The 20,494-nt window shown below is 37.4% G+C and overlaps 1 protein-coding gene across 1 annotated transcript in view; it reads left to right on the forward strand.

Annotated features, from left to right (window-relative positions):
- The window catches only part of LOC117323809 (calcium-independent protein kinase C-like), a 59,684-nt gene extending 39,902 nt beyond the window's left edge, over window positions 1-19,782 (forward strand). The window contains exons 6-15 of the mRNA XM_033879273.1: window positions 3,568-3,697; window positions 4,241-4,374; window positions 4,873-4,939; window positions 5,347-5,495; window positions 5,876-6,049; window positions 6,340-6,494; window positions 6,750-6,888; window positions 8,146-8,334; window positions 8,875-9,024; window positions 10,469-19,782. Of these exons, the coding sequence (XP_033735164.1) occupies window positions 3,568-3,697; window positions 4,241-4,374; window positions 4,873-4,939; window positions 5,347-5,495; window positions 5,876-6,049; window positions 6,340-6,494; window positions 6,750-6,888; window positions 8,146-8,334; window positions 8,875-9,024; window positions 10,469-10,639 (1,458 nt within the window). The 3' untranslated portion in view covers window positions 10,640-19,782. The remainder of the gene's footprint in view (window positions 1-3,567; window positions 3,698-4,240; window positions 4,375-4,872; window positions 4,940-5,346; window positions 5,496-5,875; window positions 6,050-6,339; window positions 6,495-6,749; window positions 6,889-8,145; window positions 8,335-8,874; window positions 9,025-10,468) is intronic.
- Window positions 19,783-20,494: the final 712 nt, after the last annotated feature.

Below are 20,494 nucleotides of genomic sequence, written 5' to 3' on the forward strand. Positions count from 1 at the left end.
TGTAGGGGTCTAAACCCTCAGTATCAGGGGAGATAGGCTGTAGGGGTCTAAACCCTCAGTATCAGGGGAGATAGGCTGTAAGGGTCTAAACCCTCAGTATCAGGGGAGATAGGCTGTAGAGGTGTAAACCCTCAGTATCAGGGGAGATAGGCTGTAGAGGTCTAAACCCTCAGTATCAGGGGAGATAGGCTGTAGGGTTCTAAACCCTCAGTATCGGGGGAGATAGGCTGTAGAGGTCTAAACCCTCAGTATCAGGGGAGATAGGCTGTAGAGGTCTAAACCCTCAGTATCAGGGGAGATAGGCTGTAGGGGTCTAAACCCTCAGTATCAGGGGAGATAGGCTGTAGGGGTCTAAACCCTCAGTATCAGGGGAGATAGGCTGTAGAGGTCTAAACCCTCAGTATCAAGTGAGATAGGCTGTAGAGGTGTAAACCCTCAGTATCAGGGGAGATAGGCTGTAAGGGTCTAAACCCTCAGTATCAGGGGAGATAGGCTGTAGAGGTCTGAACCCTCAGTATCAAGTGAGATAGGCTGTAGAGGTGTAAACCCTCAGTATCAGGGGAGATAGGCTGTAGGGGTCTAAACCCTCAGTATCAGGGGAGATAGGCTGTGGGGGTCTAAACCCTCAGTATCAGGGGAGATAGGCTGTAGGGGTCTAAACCCTCAGTATCGGGGGAGGTTGATTATAGGGGTCTAAACCCTCAGTATCAGGGGAGATAGGCTGTAAAGGTCTAAACCCTCAGTATCAGGGGAGATAGGCTGTTAGGTTGTAAACCTTCAGTATCAGGGGAGATAGGCTGTTAGGGTGAAAACCCTCAGTATCAGGGGAGATAGGCTGTAGAGGTCTAAACCCTCAGTATCAGGGGAGATAGGCTGTAGAGGTCTAAACCCTCAGTATCAGGGGAGATAGGCTGTAGGGGTCTAAACCCTCAGTATCAGGGGAGATAGGCTGTAGGGGTCTAAACCCTCAGTATCAGGGGAGATAGGCTGTAAGGGTCTAAACCCTCAGTATCAGGGGAGATAGGCTGTAAGGGTCTAAACCCTCAGTATCAGGGGAGATAGGCTGTAGGGGTCTAAACCCTCAGTATCAGGGGAGATAGGCTGTAGAGGTGTAAACCCTCAGTATCAGGGGAGATAGGCTGTAGGGGTCTAAACCCTCAGTATCGGGGGAGATAGGCTGTAGAGGTCTAAACCCTCATTATCAGGGGAGATAGGCTGTAGAGGTCTAAACCCTCAGTATCAGGGGAGATAGGCTGTAGGGGTCTAAACCCTCAGTATCAGGGGAGATATGCTGTAGGGGTCTAAACCCTCAGTATCGGGGAGATAGGCTGTAAGGGTCTAAACCCTCAGTATCAGGGGAGATAGGCTGTAGGGGTCTAAACCCTCAGTATCAGGGGAGATAGGCTGTAGAGGTGTAAACCCTCAGTATCAGGGGAGATAGGCTGTAGGGGTCTAAACCCTCAGTATCAGGGGAGATAGGCTGTAGAGGTGTAAACCCTCAGTATCAGGGGAGATAGGCTGTAGGGGTCTAAACCCTCAGTATCAGGGGAGATAGGCTGTAAGGGTCTAAACCTTCAGTATCGGGGGAGATAGGCTGTAGGGTTCTAAACCCTCAGTATCAGGGGAGATAGGCTGTAGGGTTCTAAACCCTCAGTATCAGGGGAGATAGGCTGTAGGGTTCTAAACCCTCAGTATCAGGGGAGATAGGCTGTAGGGGTCTAAACCCTCAGTATCAGGGGAGATAGGCTGTAGGGGTCTAAACCCTCAGTATCGGGGGAGATAGGCTGTAAGGGTCTAAACCCTCAGTATCAGGGGAGATAGGCTGTAAGGGTCTAAACCCTCAGTATCAAGTGAGATAGGCTGTAGGGGTGTAAACCCTCAGTATCAGGGGAGATAGGCTGTAGAGGTGTAAACCCTCAGTATCAGGGGAGATAGGCTGTAGGGGTGTAAACCCTCAGTATCAGTGGAGATAGGCTGTAGGGGTCTAAACCCTCAGTATCAGGGGAGATAGGCTGTAGGGGTGTAAACCCTCAGTATCAGGGGAGATAGGCTGTAGGGGTGTAAACCCTCAGTATCGGGGGAGATAGGCTGTAGAGGTGTAAACCCTCAGTATCAGGGGAGATAGGCTGTAGGGGTCTAAACCCTCAGTATCAGGGGAGATAGGCTGTAGGGGTGTCAACCCTCAGTATCAGGGGAGATAGGCTGTAGGGGTCTAAACCCTCAGTATCGGGGGAGATAGGCTGTAAGGGTCTAAACCCTCAGTATCAGGGGAGATAGGCTGTAAGGGTCTAAACCCTCAGTATCAGTGGAGATAGGCTGTAGGGGTGTAAACCCTCAGTAAACTATCCATATCAGGGGAGGCAAGTTTGTACGGGTCGAAATCGTCAGAATCAGGGGAGGTAAGTTTGTAGGGGTCGAAATCCTCAGTATTAGGGGAGGTAAGGTGTTTCTCAATAGATCCTTAAACCCTCCATAGCAGGGGAGGTAAGTTGTTTCTCAATAGATCCTTAAACCCTCCATAGCAGGGGAGGTAAGTTTTTAGGGGTCGAAATCCTCAGTATCAGGGGAGGTAAGTTGTTTCTCAATAGATCATTAAACCCTCAATATCAGGGGAGGTAATTTGTTTCTCAATAGATCCTTAAACCCTCCATAGCAGGGGAGGCAAGTTTGTAGGGGTCGAAATCATCAGTGTCAGGGGAGGTAATTTGTTTCTCAATAGATCCTTAAACCCTCCATAGCAGGGGAGGCAAGTTTGTAGGGGTCGAAATCCTCAGTATCAGGGGAGGTAAGTTGTTTCTCAATAGATCATTAAACCCTCAATATCAGGGGAGGTAAGTTGTTTCTCAATAGATCATTAAACCCTCTTTATCAGGGGAGGTAATTTGTTTCTCAATAGATCCTTAAACCCTCCATAGCAGGGGAGGCAAGTTTGTAGGGGTCGAAATCATCAGTGTCAGGGGAGGTAATTTGTTTCTCAATAGATCCTTAAACCCTCAATATCAGGGGAGGTAATTTGTTTTTTATAGATCATTAAACCCTTAGTATAATCAAGGGAGGTAAGTAAGTTGGTGCAATGCAAGGCGAGGTCTTCTTTCCCTTGAAAAAAGCTCGAAGAATTCAATTGATCTTCACAGTTATGGGTCATGGGATGTTCAAATTAGATATGACAAAATTGTTTTCTTCATGAAAGGATGACCCATATAGATTTTGAACGATTAACGTCACTTAAGGTCATATTTAAAGTTAGATCCAAGATAAAATGTTATGAAAGAACACTTGACAGTGAGCTTTACTGTTAGATTAAGTTGTGCCACAGACGTAGATGTAAGACAAACAGAACAAGAAAAGGGGGTCAAGGATGGGGGTTTGGGGTAAATATCATATCTCGACCCAGTATAATACCTTGACACAGAACAATATCTCCACCCATTATCTTCCTTGTTGAAGCCCATTCTTTCTATCAATAACTAAGTAAGCATAAATATATAATTTATTATATATTAGAAAATACTTTCCAAAACTCAGTTGTAAAGGATTTTTGTGATATGTTTATTCTTTTCTTTTCAGACATCGGGTACAAGATTTAATATAAATATACCACATAGGTTTAGCGTACATAATTACAAACGACCAACATTTTGTGATCACTGTGGGTCCTTGCTGTATGGATTGTTTAGACAGGGGCTTCAGTGTGAAGGTAAGTATTATCCTCACCATAAACGATGATTATGTTGATAAACCTTGTAAAATATATCCAATAACTCACTGCTGGTTGTCTGTTGTTCCCTTTCTCTCAATGGCATCACAGAAATCTCTCTTTGTCCAGAGTACACACTGTTTGAAAAACAAAAGTACTCAAATCCCTTTGTTCCAGTGAGATATATATTAGAAAAGACATGTATTTCATTGATTTGTATAATGTGTCTTTTGGTGAATTATTATCACATTTCCACAATTTTTACAATAGGAAAAATTTGTATAATAAACAGGCAGCAAACATTTGGTAATCATGGTAACTCCTCAGACTTCTTGATCAGATTACAAATCAAATATATCACAAATTACTATTTTTCACATAATAAGGAAACACTGTAAAATATAAAAGGAATTATGTATTGCTTTACATTGTTTCTTTAGTTTCTTACAAATATTACAGAATGAAAATACAGAATGTAAAAGAAAAAGTAATCGAAGATGTGTTTGGTGCAATATCTTATGTGTCTATACTTGTATTTTACAGCTTGTAAATTGAATGTGCACAAACGTTGTCAGAAAAATGTGGCAAACAATTGTGGCATCAATACACGAGACATGGCACAGATTCTTCAGGAGATGGGCATCACATGTGACAAACTGTCTCAGAAACCCAAAAAGGTGAGCTTCACATTTTTTAAAAAGTCTTAAAAAAACCTAAAATGTGAGCTTCACATTTTACAAACAGTTTCTTATTGTACAAACAGTCTAAGAAACCCAATAAGGTGATCTTCACATTTTACAAACAGTCTAAGAAACCCTAAAATGTGAGCTTCACATTTTACAAACAGTCTTAAGATACCCAAAAATGTGACCTTCACATTGTACGAACAGTCTTAAGAAGCCCAAAAATGTTACCTTCACATTATACAAACAGTCTAAGAAAAGGGAATCCCAACAGAAACATTTTCATAACAGAGAACTCCAAGTACATGATATACATATACTACTCTAACACACTATATAACAAAATACCTGTCTATAAAGACCTCTTGTTTGTGCTTCCAACCTTATATCATTCATATTAATTGAACCTCCATATAAAGGTCATCTTTTGATCCTTTGAGTGGCTGTTATAAACAGGTTTGACTGTAGCTTAATTCTACTGTTTTGTTTCAGGCACCAATAGCACCAGATTCACCACATAAAGGATGTTCTTCAGAAAACAATCTGCCTGTGATACCAGGTAGGTATCAATAAATGATCGAAGGATGTCAACTAAACATTTAAATCAGACTAGATAACTGTTTGATTTAAAATGGATCACATAGCAACTTTCTAATGGCAGGTCTGATGGGCAAGGTGAACCATCTGATGTTATATACTATACATATAGCTACATGAGTACAAGCTTATTTCTGATGGGCAAGGTAAACACTATAATGTTGTATGACATTGATCAAGCTTATTTCAGACTCTGATGGGCAAGGTAAACCCTTTATGTTATACTATATAGGTACAAGCTTATTTCAGACTCTGATTGGAAAGGTCAGCCCTATAATGTTGTACTACATGGGTACAAGCTTATTTCAGACTGATGAGCAAAGTAATCTCTATACTATTGTGAACTACATGGTTACAAACTTATTTCAGACTCTGATGGGCAAGGTAAACTCTCGGATGACAGGTCCAGTAGGGGGAGGAGTCCTTCACAAGACCGCTCACAGCGAAAACGAGCTGACAAGTACTCACAGTCAGATTTTCGTTTTATTAAAGTTCTAGGAAAAGGGAGTTTTGGTAAGGTAAGTTAGCAGATCACATTCATATCGAGTTTGAATGTAATGACAAGGAAGAAGAACAGTTAAGTAATATAACAAAAACATCAATATTGTTACTTTTTGTGAGTTAAAGGTGTATTCTAAAATCCTGAAAATAGTTTCTTTTCAATAGCATCCAAGGTATTCTTTGCAAGAAAGAGTATCTTGAAAATAAGAATGGTCATGAAAATAAAGTTTAAGTACTTTATCACAATCCTGGTTTGTAGATTTCAGTCATGTAATATGTTTATTGAGTTGACATTTCAGTTCTGTAAAATTCAGTATTTATGATGTTGAATTGTGTGTCTTTTGAATGGTCTTTTAAATAAGGCGTTATTGAGATATTGGTTTTTTTCTCATTACAGGTAATGTTAGCAGAAAAAATAGGTACAGATGAAGTATATGCAGTAAAGGTCCTTAAAAAGGATGTAATTATACAGGATGATGACGTAGAATGTACTATGACAGAAAAACGAATCTTAGCGTTGTCGGCCAAGCATCCTTTCCTCACAGCACTTCACTCCTGCTTCCAGACTAAGGTATACCAGCTACATGTGTGTCGATTCAGAGAATATAAACTGCTAAACTTACATTGATGAAACCAGTATCATAATCATTGAGTCACTTTCTCCGTTGTAAGTGTTTAAGAATTATTTATATTCAGCCTCTATCTGATAATGATTAAAACAGAGGTAATTTGTGTTGCATCACTTTTACATTATTTTTGTGATATTTCATGACAGTTTAAAAAAAAGTTAAAAAAAATTATCATTTGAAAAAATGAAGTTTTAAAGCCTAGTGTTAATGGGTACTTTTTCTCCACTTTCAGGACCGACTATATTTTGTGATGGAATTTGTAAATGGTGGTGATCTAATGTTCCAAATTCAAAGATCCCGCAAATTTGATGAACTTCGTGCGAGATTTTATGCCGCTGAAGTGACGCTTGCACTGAGATTTCTTCACCGACATGGGATTATATATAGGTGGGTGAAATCTCTTTTTGGGATAAAAATGATTTTAAAGTGAATATGTTTAAATGTTCTGAACTTAAACTGAATCAGTCTTTTTGAGAACGTTACCATGACTGTGTTCTTTTCTATTTTTCCAAAAAGAAGGACTCAAAGTCCCAAGTTTCCACGATAACCAAGTTTCCATCTCCTATTTTGCAGAATTTGATTGATAATTATGTAAACAAAAATAATATCTTAAATGATACCACTTTCTACATATTTTTGCAGAGATCTGAAATTAGATAACATTCTTCTGGATGCTGAAGGCCATTGTAAGATAGCTGATTTTGGAATGTGTAAAGAAGGAATGTTTGAAACCAAACTGACACAGACATTCTGTGGAACTCCTGATTATATAGCACCAGAGGTAAGTAACTCACCAATGCTGTTTGGTATATTATTCCCGTCCGAACAGTTTGTCTAATTAGTATTCCAGTCTGAACAGTTTGTCTAATTAGTATTCCAGTCCGAACAGTTTGTCTAATTAGTATTCCAGTCTGAACAGTTTGTCTAATTAGTATTCCAGTCTGACCAGTTTGTCTAATTAGTATTCCAGTCTGAACAGTTTGTCTAATTAGTATTCCAGTCGGAAGAGTTTGTCTAATTAGTATTCCAGTTTGAACAGTTTGTCTAATTAGTATTCCAGTCGGAAGAGTTTGTCTAATTAGTATTCCAGTCTGAACAGTTTGTCTAATTAGTATTCCAGTTTGAACAGTTTGTCTAATTAGTATTCCAGTCCGAACAGTTTGTCTAATTAGTATTCCAGTCTGAACAGTTTGTCTAATTAGTATTCCAGTCCGAACAGTTTGTCTAATTAGTATTCCAGTCTGAACAGTTTGTCTAATTAGTATTCCAGTCCGAACAGTTTGTCTAATTAGTATTCCAGTCCGAACAGTTTGTCTAATTAGTATTCCAGTCCGAACAGTTTGTCTAATTAGTATTCCAGTCTGAACAGTTTGTCTAATTAGTATTCCAGTCTGAACAGTTTGTCCAATAAGTATTCCTGTCCGAACAGTTTGTCTAATTAGACAAGAGTTGTTGGTTTATAAAATAAGGATGGAAGAAGTGGAAATTTTTACTCTCTGGTGATCCCTGACCAAGAATTTCAAAACTAGCTGGTTTCGTTCATCACAATCAAAACAGTTGGACCAGTTGGACCAGACTTGATTGTTAAGAAATAAATATGGACCTGGTGATTTTATGTAGTGTTCAGACGAGCATTGATAAAGACTTACAAGGCCTGCATTAATTAACATCTGCAGAGCCATCAAGATGTAGGCTTGAAATATTAAACATTTAAAAACAGACAAACTGGTTTGTCCACATAAACAAACAGGCCTCTTTATTACAGTTGAAGGTCCATTTGGGTTTTTACCTGAAATTTTACAACTAAAATAAATGGTGAACCAGACTCCCAGATCAGAGCATATTGGGAATATTGAAGTTATCTAGTGAATACCCAATCGTTTGTCTCTATGTTATGTAAGATGTATTAGTCTCTCAGATGTTTTATTGAATTTACCACAGAGGTTACAAAGGGGTTACCTCCCTTGTCAGTATTATAATTTTGTATGGTAGAGTTGTCACCCTTGTATACGTTGTAAAAGTTCTGTCTTGTTTGTAGATCCTACAGGAGCTGGAGTATGATGCCTCTGTGGACTGGTGGGCACTAGGTGTCCTCATGTACGAGATGATGGCTGGTCAGCCTCCCTTCGAGGCAGATAATGAAGAGGATCTGTTTGAGTCTATTCTCCATGACGATGTATTGTATCCAGTGTGGCTCAGCAAGGAGGCTGTCACTATTCTCAAAGGAGTAAGCATACCATATATATTAGGACTATTACCAAAGGAATAAGCTTATCATATAAGCTACTATTCTCAAAGGAATAGGATTATTATAACTTACCTCCCGCTCTGTAACAAGCTGGCTTTATTCTGTCTAAAACCTGTCAAGATTACTTGGATTTGAAATACCAAATTTAATTTGAAATATCACGAGGATTTGCAAAACTTTAATTTTTTGATAACAGCATTCATGTCCAACAGTCCCATTTATCTTTCTACCATAATGGTTATTTTCAGCATCTGTTATGGCACAATACTTTGTGATTTTAATAAGATATTGGATGAAATTCAACTGCAATATGTACCTGGTAGAATAGAAAATATTGAAGATAGCTAATTTTTGCTTCTGCCAAGTCTGTATAAACCATAATGACCTCATGAAAGGTCATTGACTGATAAGTATGAAATAGTTAGCTGTGATAATTGATCAACCCTCAGAGCCCAGGACACATTCAGATGAAGTTGTAATATCTAAAAATTAACTTTTTCTGGTTTTATTTTTCATCAGTTCATGACCAAAAATCCTGCCAAACGACTTGGCTGTGTAAGATCTCAAGGCGGGGAGAAAGCAATCTTAGTTCACCCCTTCTTCCTGGACAAAATTGACTGGGAGGGGCTAGAGCAGAGGAAAGTGAAACCACCATTCAGACCCAAGATTGTAAGTCTGTTAATCTACACACAGTTGTAAGTCAGTTACCATACCATGTTAATTGTCATACATACACACGATTGTATTAATTATCATACCTACACAAGATTGTGTTAATTGTCATACCTACACACGATTGTGTTAATTGTCATACCTACACAAGATTGTGTTAATTGTCATACCTACATACGATTGTGTTAATTGTCATACCTACACAAGATTGTGTTAATTGTCATACCTACACAAGATTGTGTTAATTGTCATACCTACACAAGATTGTGTTAATTGTCATACCTACACATGATTGTGTTAATTGTCATACCTACACATGATTGTGTTAATTGTCATACCTACACAAGATTGTGTTAATTGTCATACCTACACAGGATTGTGTTAATTGTCATACCTACACAGGATTGTGTTAATTGTCATACCTACACACGATTGTGTTAATTGTCATACCTACACACGATTGTGTTAATAGTCATACCTACACACGATTGTGTTAATTGTCATACCTACACACGATTGTGTTAATTGTCATACATACACACGATTGTGTTAATTGTCATACCTACACACGATTGTGTTAATTGTCATACCTACACAAGATTGTGTTAATTGTCATACCTACACAAGATTGTGTTAATTGTCATACCTACACACGATTGTGTTAATTGTCATACCTACACACGATTGTGTTAATTGTCATACCTACACACGATTGTGTTAATTGTCATGCCTACACAAGATTGTGTTAATTGTCATACCTACACACGTTTGTGTTAATTGTCATGCCTACACACGATTGTGTTAATTGTCATACATACACACGATTGTGTTAATTGTCATACCTACACACGATTGTGTTAATTGTCATACCTACACACGATTGTGTTAATTGTCATACCTACACACGATTGTGTTAATTGTCATACCTACACACGTTTGTGTTAATTGTCATACCTACACATGATTGTGTTAATTGTCATACCTACACACGATTGTGTTAATTGTCATACCTACACATGATTGTGTTAATTGTCATACCTACATACGATTGTGTTAATTGTCATACCTACACACGATTGTGTTAATTGTCATACCTACACATGATTGTGTTAATTGTCATACCTACACAAGTTTGTGTTAATTGTCATACCTACATACGATTGTGTTAATTATCATACCTACACAAGATTGTGTTAATTGTCATACCTACACATGAATGTGTTAATTATTAGCTCACCTGCCCGAAGTTTGTGTTAATTGTCATACCTATACACGATCGTGCGTGTGATCTTTGTTTCTTTAAACTGATGTATTAAAATTATGTTGTAAATTTCTAAAAGTGTTGAATGGACTGAAACTAGAATGACTTATAGAGAAGTAAACTTAAGAAGCAACTTAAATATATAGGATTGTTTTTTTACATTGTGTGTTTATTTTTCAGAAATCAAAGACAGATGCTAACAATTTTGACAAAGACTTCACATCAGAAGAGCCGGCATTAACCCCTGTTGACCCATCTGTGGTCAAAGCTATTAACCAGGAGGAGTTCCGGGGGTTCTCATTTATTAACCCAGACTATGGAAAAGTGTTTCAGTCATCGGATATCCATTGACCGAGGTCTCCGAGGGACATATTGTGTTTTAACCCTTTTTCCCCTTCCCCATAACTCCCTACCCCTCCAGAATTACAATCTAGGTGAATAATGCTATTTCCATGTCTTTCTATAGTCCTGTAAGATGTGTGACGAACATCTGTCCAGTCTCTGTTGAGCTCTCTCCTGTATAACTCGCAAGCACATATGTTTTTATTTTGGTCAAGGAAGTCAGGTTGTTATCAAGTGGAAAGAAGTTAAATGGCAGATCAGTTTCTATTTGGTCTGCTGTCATTAAGGTCGCTCATGTCAAAGCCTTCGAAAAACAAAATCACACATATTTTAAGTTAATTAAATCAGAACTTTTTTGTTCAATTTGTTACAAATTCTTCAAAATCTTTTCTTGATAATTTGATATGGTATTTTTTCAAAAATATTTTTGTAGCCATTGAAATGAAAAGTATTGTAATGAGTTCAAGATGATTGGCTGCAGTCAATCAAATAAGGGTTATATTTTAGTCAATTGTGAATGCTTGGCTGCAGCCAATCAAATGTAGGATTGCAGTTTAGTTAGTGCTGAAATGATTGGCTGCAGCCAATCAAATCAAGGATTACAAAACATCAGTTCTGATTGTTTGTCTGCAGCAAATCAAACGTAGGGTTACATTTGAGTCAATTCTGAATGCTTGGCTGCAGCCAATCAAATGTAGGATTACATTTTAGTTAGTTCTGAAATGATTGGCTGCAGCCAATCAAATCAAGGATTACAAAACATCAGTTCTGATTGATTGTCTGCAGCAAATCAAACGTAGGGTTACATTTGAGTCAATTCTGAATGCTTGGCTGCAGCCAATCAAATGTAGGATTACATTTTAGTTAGTTCTGAAATGATTGGCTGCAGCCAATCAAACCAAGGATTACAAAACATAATTCTGAATGATTGGCTGCATCCAATCAATATAGGGTTACGTTTGTATACAAGGGATTTGCAGCAGGTGCATGTGGCAGCTAAGAGCCACATGCTCCCTACTACACTGATTGATAAATCGTAAACCTTGGTGACATGTGATAATTATTGTGTGGTAATACTCAGTTAACCTGGTATTGTTATGTGTTGATATGTTATTCCTGGTTTTTCTGTTTGAGACTGATATTATGTTTATTTTATTCTGTTGTTTATTTTTTAAGATATTAAATTCTTTTTGTTACTGAAGGCCAGACATTGTCTAACTTTTGTTATATGTGGTTGTGTCAGGTGATCTGAGAAACCAGTACTAGTGTTTTATATGACGATATTAAAGAGCAAAGAATAGAAACATATGTGCCAGTGAACTATACCAGAGTGCTGATTCCTTTTTTTTAAACTTAAATCATGTCATTGGTCCCATTTTAACTCGTGATAATATGTATAGAAATCTAGAACATTTAAATGAGTGCTTCTGTGTGACACAGATTCCCTGTTATGAGCTTCTGTGTGACACAGATTCCCTGTATAACGTGTGTGTTGGCAGGCATGAACAACAGACTTACGCAACAATAAATCGGATGTAGCACTTTTTTCTCTCCGTTGGACAAGTGGATCGCCTGTGTTTTCTATTTTGGCCTGGTGTACGCATTTGTGTCTCCTCCATGTTACTGGAGCATCCATCCGGATTAGCTGAGAGTGTGTGTGGATTGTGCATTAATTTACATTGGCTTTCTTATAAATCAAGGATTGTGTGGTGAAACATAGAAAGCTACCTAGTTTACAGTATTTCTTAAATTCAACCTCATTCGACATGATTCATCAGTGAGTCGGCCATCTTTGATATTGTGCGGCTGTTGATCGCTTATATTGACTTTCATCACAACTACCACCATTAATCTTCTGTATAATGAACATATTTTGGATTAATTTTACGTATCATCCCAGGTTTCTGTATTATTACTGAACGTTGGAGTGCATTCCTCTCGCATATTGTAAGCAGACCTCCCCCCAATAGGGAGACACCTCAAAATTCTGTACAGTCATACACTAATGAATAACACTGAACGGATGTTTACAGCATGTAGATTAATTTCATGGATGAGTGAGGTAGTTGAACACAGAAATTGTTTATTTAAAGGTTGAGTGATTTGACCCCATTTTCCTTAGTTTTGTCTGTTCAGTGACATGTAAGTAGTAAGTGGAAACAAGACATAAGCTGATCAGGAGGGTGTGAGGTCACACTATTTAAAGGTTGTTGCACATGGGATGGAGGCTGGTCAGGTCCTTATAGGATGGAGGTTGGACCTCCACATGGGATGGAGGCTGGTCAGGTCCTTATAGGATGGAGGTTGGACCTCCAGATGGGATGGAGGCTGGTCAGGTCCTTATAGGATGGAGGTTGGACCTCCACATGGAATGCAGATTGGTCAGGTCCACAAGGGATGCAGGTTGGCCAGGTCCAATATCGGATTGAGGTTAGTCAGGTCCACATGGGATGGAGGTTGGTCAGGTCCACATGGGGTAGAGACTGGTCAGGTCCACATGGGGTAGAGATTAGTCAGGTCCACAGGGTATAGATTGGTAAGGTCCACATAGATAGGATGGAGATTTTTCTGGGTATATCTGATGGAATATTAACTACAGTTTATAGTGAAATTTGGTGCCTGTATTTTACATTGATATCAAACTAATATTAACAATTCAGATATCGGTTAACTTTCTTTACAGCCAATCAGATCTGTATATTACCTGGGCAGGTATAAATGAGGTATAGAATCTGTATATTACCTGGGCAGGTATAAATGAGGTATAGAATCTGTATATTACCTGGGCAGGTATACATGAGGTATAGAATCTGTATATTACCCGGGCAGGTATACATGAGGTATAGAATCTGTATATTACCTGGGCAGGTATAAATGAGGTATAGAATCTGTATATTACCTGGGCAGGTATACATGAGGTATAGAATCTGTATATTACCTGGGCAGGTATAAATGAGGTATAGAATCTGTATATTACCTGGGCAGGTATAAATGAGGTATAGAATCTGCATATTACCTGGGCAGGTATACATGAGGTATAGAATCTGTATATTACCTGGGCAGGTATAAATGAGGTATAGAATCTGTATATTACCTGGGCAGGTATAAATGAGGTATAGAATCTGTATATTACCTGGGCAGGTATAAATGTGATATAGAATCTATATATTACCTGGGCAGGTATAAATGTGATATAGAATCTATACAGGATGTTACCTGGCTAAATTTCCTTACGGGGACGCATTTGTTTTGTTTTTACACTTAATCTATTTGATATTTGTTTATTGACAAATGAGTTAAAAAATTGTAACTTTGCAAATGCACGTTACCTTGCTAGTTTGATATCGATAAACTTTGATGACCTTGGCATACTGGTGTGACCTCTATAAACTTGTGAGACCTTGATAAAGTAGTGTGACCTTGGTAAGCTTGCATGACCTCAATTCCGATGTCACAGGGGACCAACTGTGTAACATCTAGAGATAGAATGCCAAGTGAGCAATACAGGCCTATAGGGCCTCTTTTATCTTGGCCATCAGGAATTTTGTATTTTTTGATGCATGATATAAAATGATGGGTTATCTGACAGTTCAGTAAACATCGTTTTCCCATTACTTAAACATTCATTTATATATCATTTATTCATTGTTCATCCCATTTAATTTTTCACTTATCATACTTCATCATATTAACTGACTCATCTAATGATTGATGTAGTCGACCTAGTTTTCATTTTGCAATTTTAAGAATATACAAATTTTACATGTGTGTGTATATATAGGTATTTTGTACATAGACAAGTAATATATGAATTTTTTTGGGGGTAAAGATGTGTGTGTAAAAGTGCGTTGCAATAGTGCTCTGGGTATATTTGTGTGACAGTGTTTATCTGGCAACTGGAAGGGTAAATCTGATGCCATGTGAGAAGTGATGAATGCTTCAGTGAGGTGAGAAAATTATCAGGTGTGTAAGCATTAAAAAGTTAGATTAGGACAGCTATTACTACAAATAACGCTGTAATGGAACAAATCACTAAAGATACAGGCTGTATTGAGTACAAGTCACTATAGATACAGGCTGTATTGAGAACAAGTTACTAAAGATAGTCTGTATTGAGTACACATACCTAAAGATACAGGCTGTATTGAGTACAAGTCACTATAGATACAGACTGTATTGAGTACAAGTCACTATAGATACAGACTGTACTGAGTACAGGTTACTATAGATACATGCTGTGTTGAGTACAGGTCACTATAGATACAGGCTGTATTGAGTACAGGTTACTATAGATACAGACTGTATTGAGTACAGGTTACTATAGATACAGACTGTATTGAGTACAAGTCGCTATATATAAAGGCTGTATTGAGTACAAGTCACTATAGATACAGACTGTATTGAGTACAAGTCACTATAGATACAGACTGTACTGAGTACAGGTTACTATAGATACATGCTGTGTTGAGTACAGGTCACTATAGATACAGGCTGTATTGAGTACAGGTTACTATAGATACAGACTGTATTGAGTACAGGTTACTATAGATACAGACTGTATTGAGTACAAGTCGCTATATATAAAGGCTGTATTGTGTACAAGTCACTATAGCTACAGGCTGTAGTGAGTACAGGTCACTATAGATACAGGCTGTACTGAGTACAGGTTACTATTGATACGGACTGTATTGAGTACAAGTCATTATAGGTACAGGCTGTATTGAGTACAAGTCACTATAGATACAGACTGTATTGAGTACGAATACCTAAAGATACAGGCTGTATTGAGTACAAGTCACTATACAGACTGTATTGAGTACAGGTCACTATAGATACAGGCTGTATTGGGTACAAGTCACCATAGATACAGACTGTATTGAGTACAGGTCACTATAGATACAGCCTGTATTGAGTACAAGTCACTATAGATACAGGCTGTATTGAGTACAGGTCACTATATATACAGACTGTATTGAGTACAAGTCACCATAGATACAGACTGTATTGAGTACAGGTTTCTATAGATACAGGCTGTATTGAGTACAAGTCACTATATATACAGGCTGTATTGAGTACAAGTCACTATAGATACAGTCTGTACTGAGTACAAGTCACTATAGATACAGGCTGTATTGAGTACAAGTCACTATAGATACAGACTGTATTGAGTACAAGCTAAGTTGATTGAGATAAAGCTTTCCATTTTTTTTTTGCTTTTAAAAATAATTGTAAATTTATTAGGTGTGTGTTATTTACTATTGCCAATTATTACCAAGAGTGTATGTGTTTGTGTATATACGAAGCCATGGCCTCTTTGGCAGCAACGTGATATTATCTTTGTGCTGTTGTGTTAGATGATGATAATCATCATTTTGAAGAAACATTCTGCAGGTTAGAATACAAAATCTTGTAAAACATTTTGTATTGATGTTTTCCTCTCTTTTGCTTATGTAAGTTGTGCAATTGTCAAAATACCAGTTGTTCATTAGGTGTTACATTCTGTTAACATCCAACTCTAGTCGACGATTCAGTATAGTAAACTACTTGCATATATTATCAAAACTGTTTGCTATTAAGGGTCATGTGTAGTGTGACATCAATACCAAATTTATTTTTAGTCCATCAGGTAAGGTATGAGTACTGGATACCCGATATAAAATCTACCTGTAGTCCATTAGGTTAATTAATACATTCTATGGATACCAGAATTAAAATCTACCTGTAGTCCATCAGGTTAAGTAATACAGTCTATAGATACCCAATATAAAATCTACCTGTAGTCCATCAGGTAACGTATGGCTGTCTATGGATATCCGATGTAAAATCTACCAGTAGTCAATTAGGTTAAGTAATACAGTCTATGGATACCAGCTGACATAAAGATTGATTGTAGTTAATCAGGTTAAGTATAACAAAATGTTTATAAAAATTCTGGTTTTGATTGGTTTCAGGGACGTCTAAATATGAAAACTAGGGAGACTGACAATTTACAGGTGATACTTTACCTTGTTGAAATGCTATACATCTTTACATACCCTGTTAGGTTTCTTATAGCTGTGTAGAGTGTTTCTGCTCATCACATATGTCATTTACCATATTTATCCTCAAATTAGCCCCTCCCCTAGTGTACAGTTTAGTAATAAAGGTTGGGGAGGGTTTATTTGTGAAGTAGTGTTAGCTTACTATTTCAAAATTCTGAGAGAAAAAAAATAATAAGAAGGGGGCTTATTTGGGGGCAGGGGCTTATTTGCGGATAAATACGGGTGATGTAAAATATTTAGTCCAATGTGACTACCATATAGAGATTAGAGTATTCTACATTTTCATTTGAATGTTATCTTAATCAGAAAAGTCTTACTATTTGAATAGCTTTTTAACCAGGCCATATAAGCTCTATTATGTGTTTTATTACGATTTCTCTTGGTAAGATTTACGCTGTGGCTATGATATTTAAATACACTAGAAATTGTTGGAATTTGGTTTACAAGCATTCCACAAGTTTGGCTTTAACAATATATGTTTCTGTAGCTTGCATAGTGAAACAAACATCCTTAGAAATAAATAGAGCAGTGTAGGGGTAAAATTAAGGTGATACTTACTGCTGCTGATGTCTCTCCTACATTGGTTCTGTCAGAAGAGTAACCCACATACCTATGTGAACATTTCTCTGCGTTTAGTCTAATAAACAATGAACAAGTTGTAAAATAAATCTCAAGGTATATATTTTACATATTATGATTGAACTGAATAATCGTTCATTAGGTTGTATGTCACATACGATTGAACCGTATAGTCGTTCATTAGATTGTATGTTACATATGATTGAACCGAATAATCGTTCATTAGGTTGTATGTCACATACGATTGAACCGTATAGTCGTTCATTAGGTTGTATGTCACATACGATTGAACCGTATAGTCGTTCATAAGGTTGTATGTCACATACGATTAAACCGAATAATCGTTAATTAGATTATATGTCACATACGATTGAACTGATTAATTGTCATAAGGTTGTATGTCACATACGATTGAACTGATTAATTGTCATTAGGTTGTACGATTTAAGACCTTTCTGAGTTTATCATATTGATTGCTCCCTGAATTTGTTTGACGTTCAGAGTTGATAAGGCTCATTGGGAGTGACGTGTTAGTGTAAAGAGAAGGATGGTTAATGTAAAAGAGGCTGTATTATTCCAAGCTCTCCTTGTATTTGATGCAGCATGTTAATCTAGTCATGTGTAAACAGCTGGAATTGCTGATATGTTCGTTTCTAAAGATAAAAATCCTAGTATTTCTCACCAATGTGTAACATTTCCATTCTATCCAATAGTCAATCTTTTAGAATTAAGAAGATATTTAAACTAGAATATTGAAATGATCTTTAAAAGGTCACTGATTTTGTGCAATATATAGACAGCATATTTTTGTGCCATATTGTGTTTGTTACAATACAGACATTATATACCTGGTTCATACAGGCACGTGTTTGTCTGTTACAAGACAGACATTATATACCTGGTTCATACAGGCACATGTTTGTCTGTTACAAGACAGACATTATATACCTGGTTCATACAGGCACGTGTTTGTCTGTTACAAGACAGACATTATATACCTGGTTCATACAGGCACGTGTTTGTCTGTTACAAGACGGACATTATATACCTGGTTCATACAGGCACATGTTTGTCTGTTACAAGACAGACATTATATACCTGGTTCATACAGGCACATGTTTGTCTGTTACAAGACAGACATTATATACCTGGTTCATACAGGCACAATTTAATGTCTCCATTACTTAAGTTTGGTTTGGGAAAGAATTTAACTTCATGTGTCCAAAAAAAATTACAGGTGCAAATTGTGAAAAAAAATTATTTATGACACTTTATGAAATTATGGATCTTTAATGTTGGTGTCTGTGATTATTATGAATTACGTGGACAAAAACTTTGCATTTATATTTCAGTAATAGCATCAAGATATGCAAATTTGCTTTGTTTTTCCTGAAGTCAACAGTAATATGAACAGGTGGATTCTGCTAAGATTAGAACCGGAAACTTTCTTGGCCAATTAAGATATTGTCATATCACTACAGAAACTTTTATAGCCATGCAATACATAGTGCTATCCCTACCGAAACCTACATAGAAAATTACCCCTGAAGTTCTAACCTAATACGATTTTAAAAGTTAAGACCCTATTGCTAAGGATACCATGCAATATATTACTGTCATGGCAACAACGCCTTCCTGTCACGGTTGAATTGTCCCTGTAGTGCAGTGTTGTAATGCAAATACATTGTATAGCATTTCATCATTATGATACAATAAGGCCTGAGCAAAGGGAGGTAATCCTGATGTTGTTGGTTTGTTTAATTGTTGTTGGCTATTGGTTAGTATTATGTCAAGCTTGTTGAATCTGCTTTGTTATCTAGTCAGTTTGAGGTTTGATCAGTAAATCAATAGTTTCTTCAGTTGTTTCCAAAGTGCTTCCTATTTATATTAATAGTTACTGTGCTGTACGTTTTTTCTTTCACACATTGTGTTTACAAAGCTGCAAGAGTGAGAATGAGGTTGTTTTCTCGGTATTTTTGTCCCAGACATGCGGTACATTTTTGCATCCAAGTCTGCATTTATGTATTGTGTAACCTTCTTGGTGAGTTTGATCTGTAGCATAATATAACATGACAATCACGTCTGAATTACCTTTTCATTGCGACACCGGTCTGTGCAATACTTACGTCACTAAATCCTTCTGTGTATGTAGGGCATTCTCTTTCTGGCAGTACACAATACTGCTATCAGTTCATATCTGCTGAACAGTTCAGATGTGTTAGTGACTGACTGAATCAGAATGTCTTACTTCAACTGTTGGGACTATCAAGTGTCTACTATACATGTACAACAGTCTAGACTAACCAGTGTCTACTGTACATGTACTTCTACAGTCTAGACTAACAAGTGTCTACTGTACATGTACTTCAACTGTCTAGACTAACAAGTGTCTACTGTACATGTACTTCAACTGTTGGGACTATCAAGTGTCTACAGTACATGTACAACAGTCTAGACTAACCAGTGTCTACTGTACATGTACTTCTACAGTCTAGACTAACCAGTGTCTACTGTACATGTACTTCTACAGTCTAGACTAACCAGTGTCTACTGTACATGTACTTCAACTGTATTACTAACATGGGTCTACTGTACATGTACTTCTACTGTCTAGACTAACCAGTGTCTACTGTACATGTACTACAGTCTAGACTAACGAAGGTCTACTGTACATGTACTTCAACTGTCTTCACCAACATGGGTCTTCTACTGTACATGTACTTCTACAGTCTAGACTAACAAAGGTCTACTGTATATGTACTACAGTCTAGATCAACCAGTGTCTACTGTACATGTACTTCTATAGTCTAGACTAACAAAGGTCTACTGTACATGTACTACAGTCTAGATCAACCAGTGTCTACTGTACATGTACTTCTACAGTCTAGACTAACAAGTGTCTACTGTACATGTACTTCAACTGTCTACACTAACATGGGTCTACTCTACATGTACTACAGTCTAGACTAACAAGTGTCTACTGTATATGTACTTCAACAGTCTAGACTAACAAGTGTCTACTGTACATGTACTTCAACTGTCTAGACTAACAAGTGTCTACTGTACATGTACTTCAACTGTCTACACTAACATGGGTCTACTCTACATGTACTACAGTCTAGACTAACAAGTGTCTAATGTACATGTACTTGAACTGTCTAGACTAACCAGTGTCTACTGTACATGTACTACTGTCTAGACCAACCAGTGTCTACTGTACATGTACTTCTACTGTCTAGACTAA

Source organism: Pecten maximus, chromosome 3 (genome assembly GCF_902652985.1).
Source record: "Pecten maximus chromosome 3, xPecMax1.1, whole genome shotgun sequence".
Taxonomy (NCBI): domain Eukaryota; kingdom Metazoa; phylum Mollusca; class Bivalvia; order Pectinida; family Pectinidae; genus Pecten; species Pecten maximus.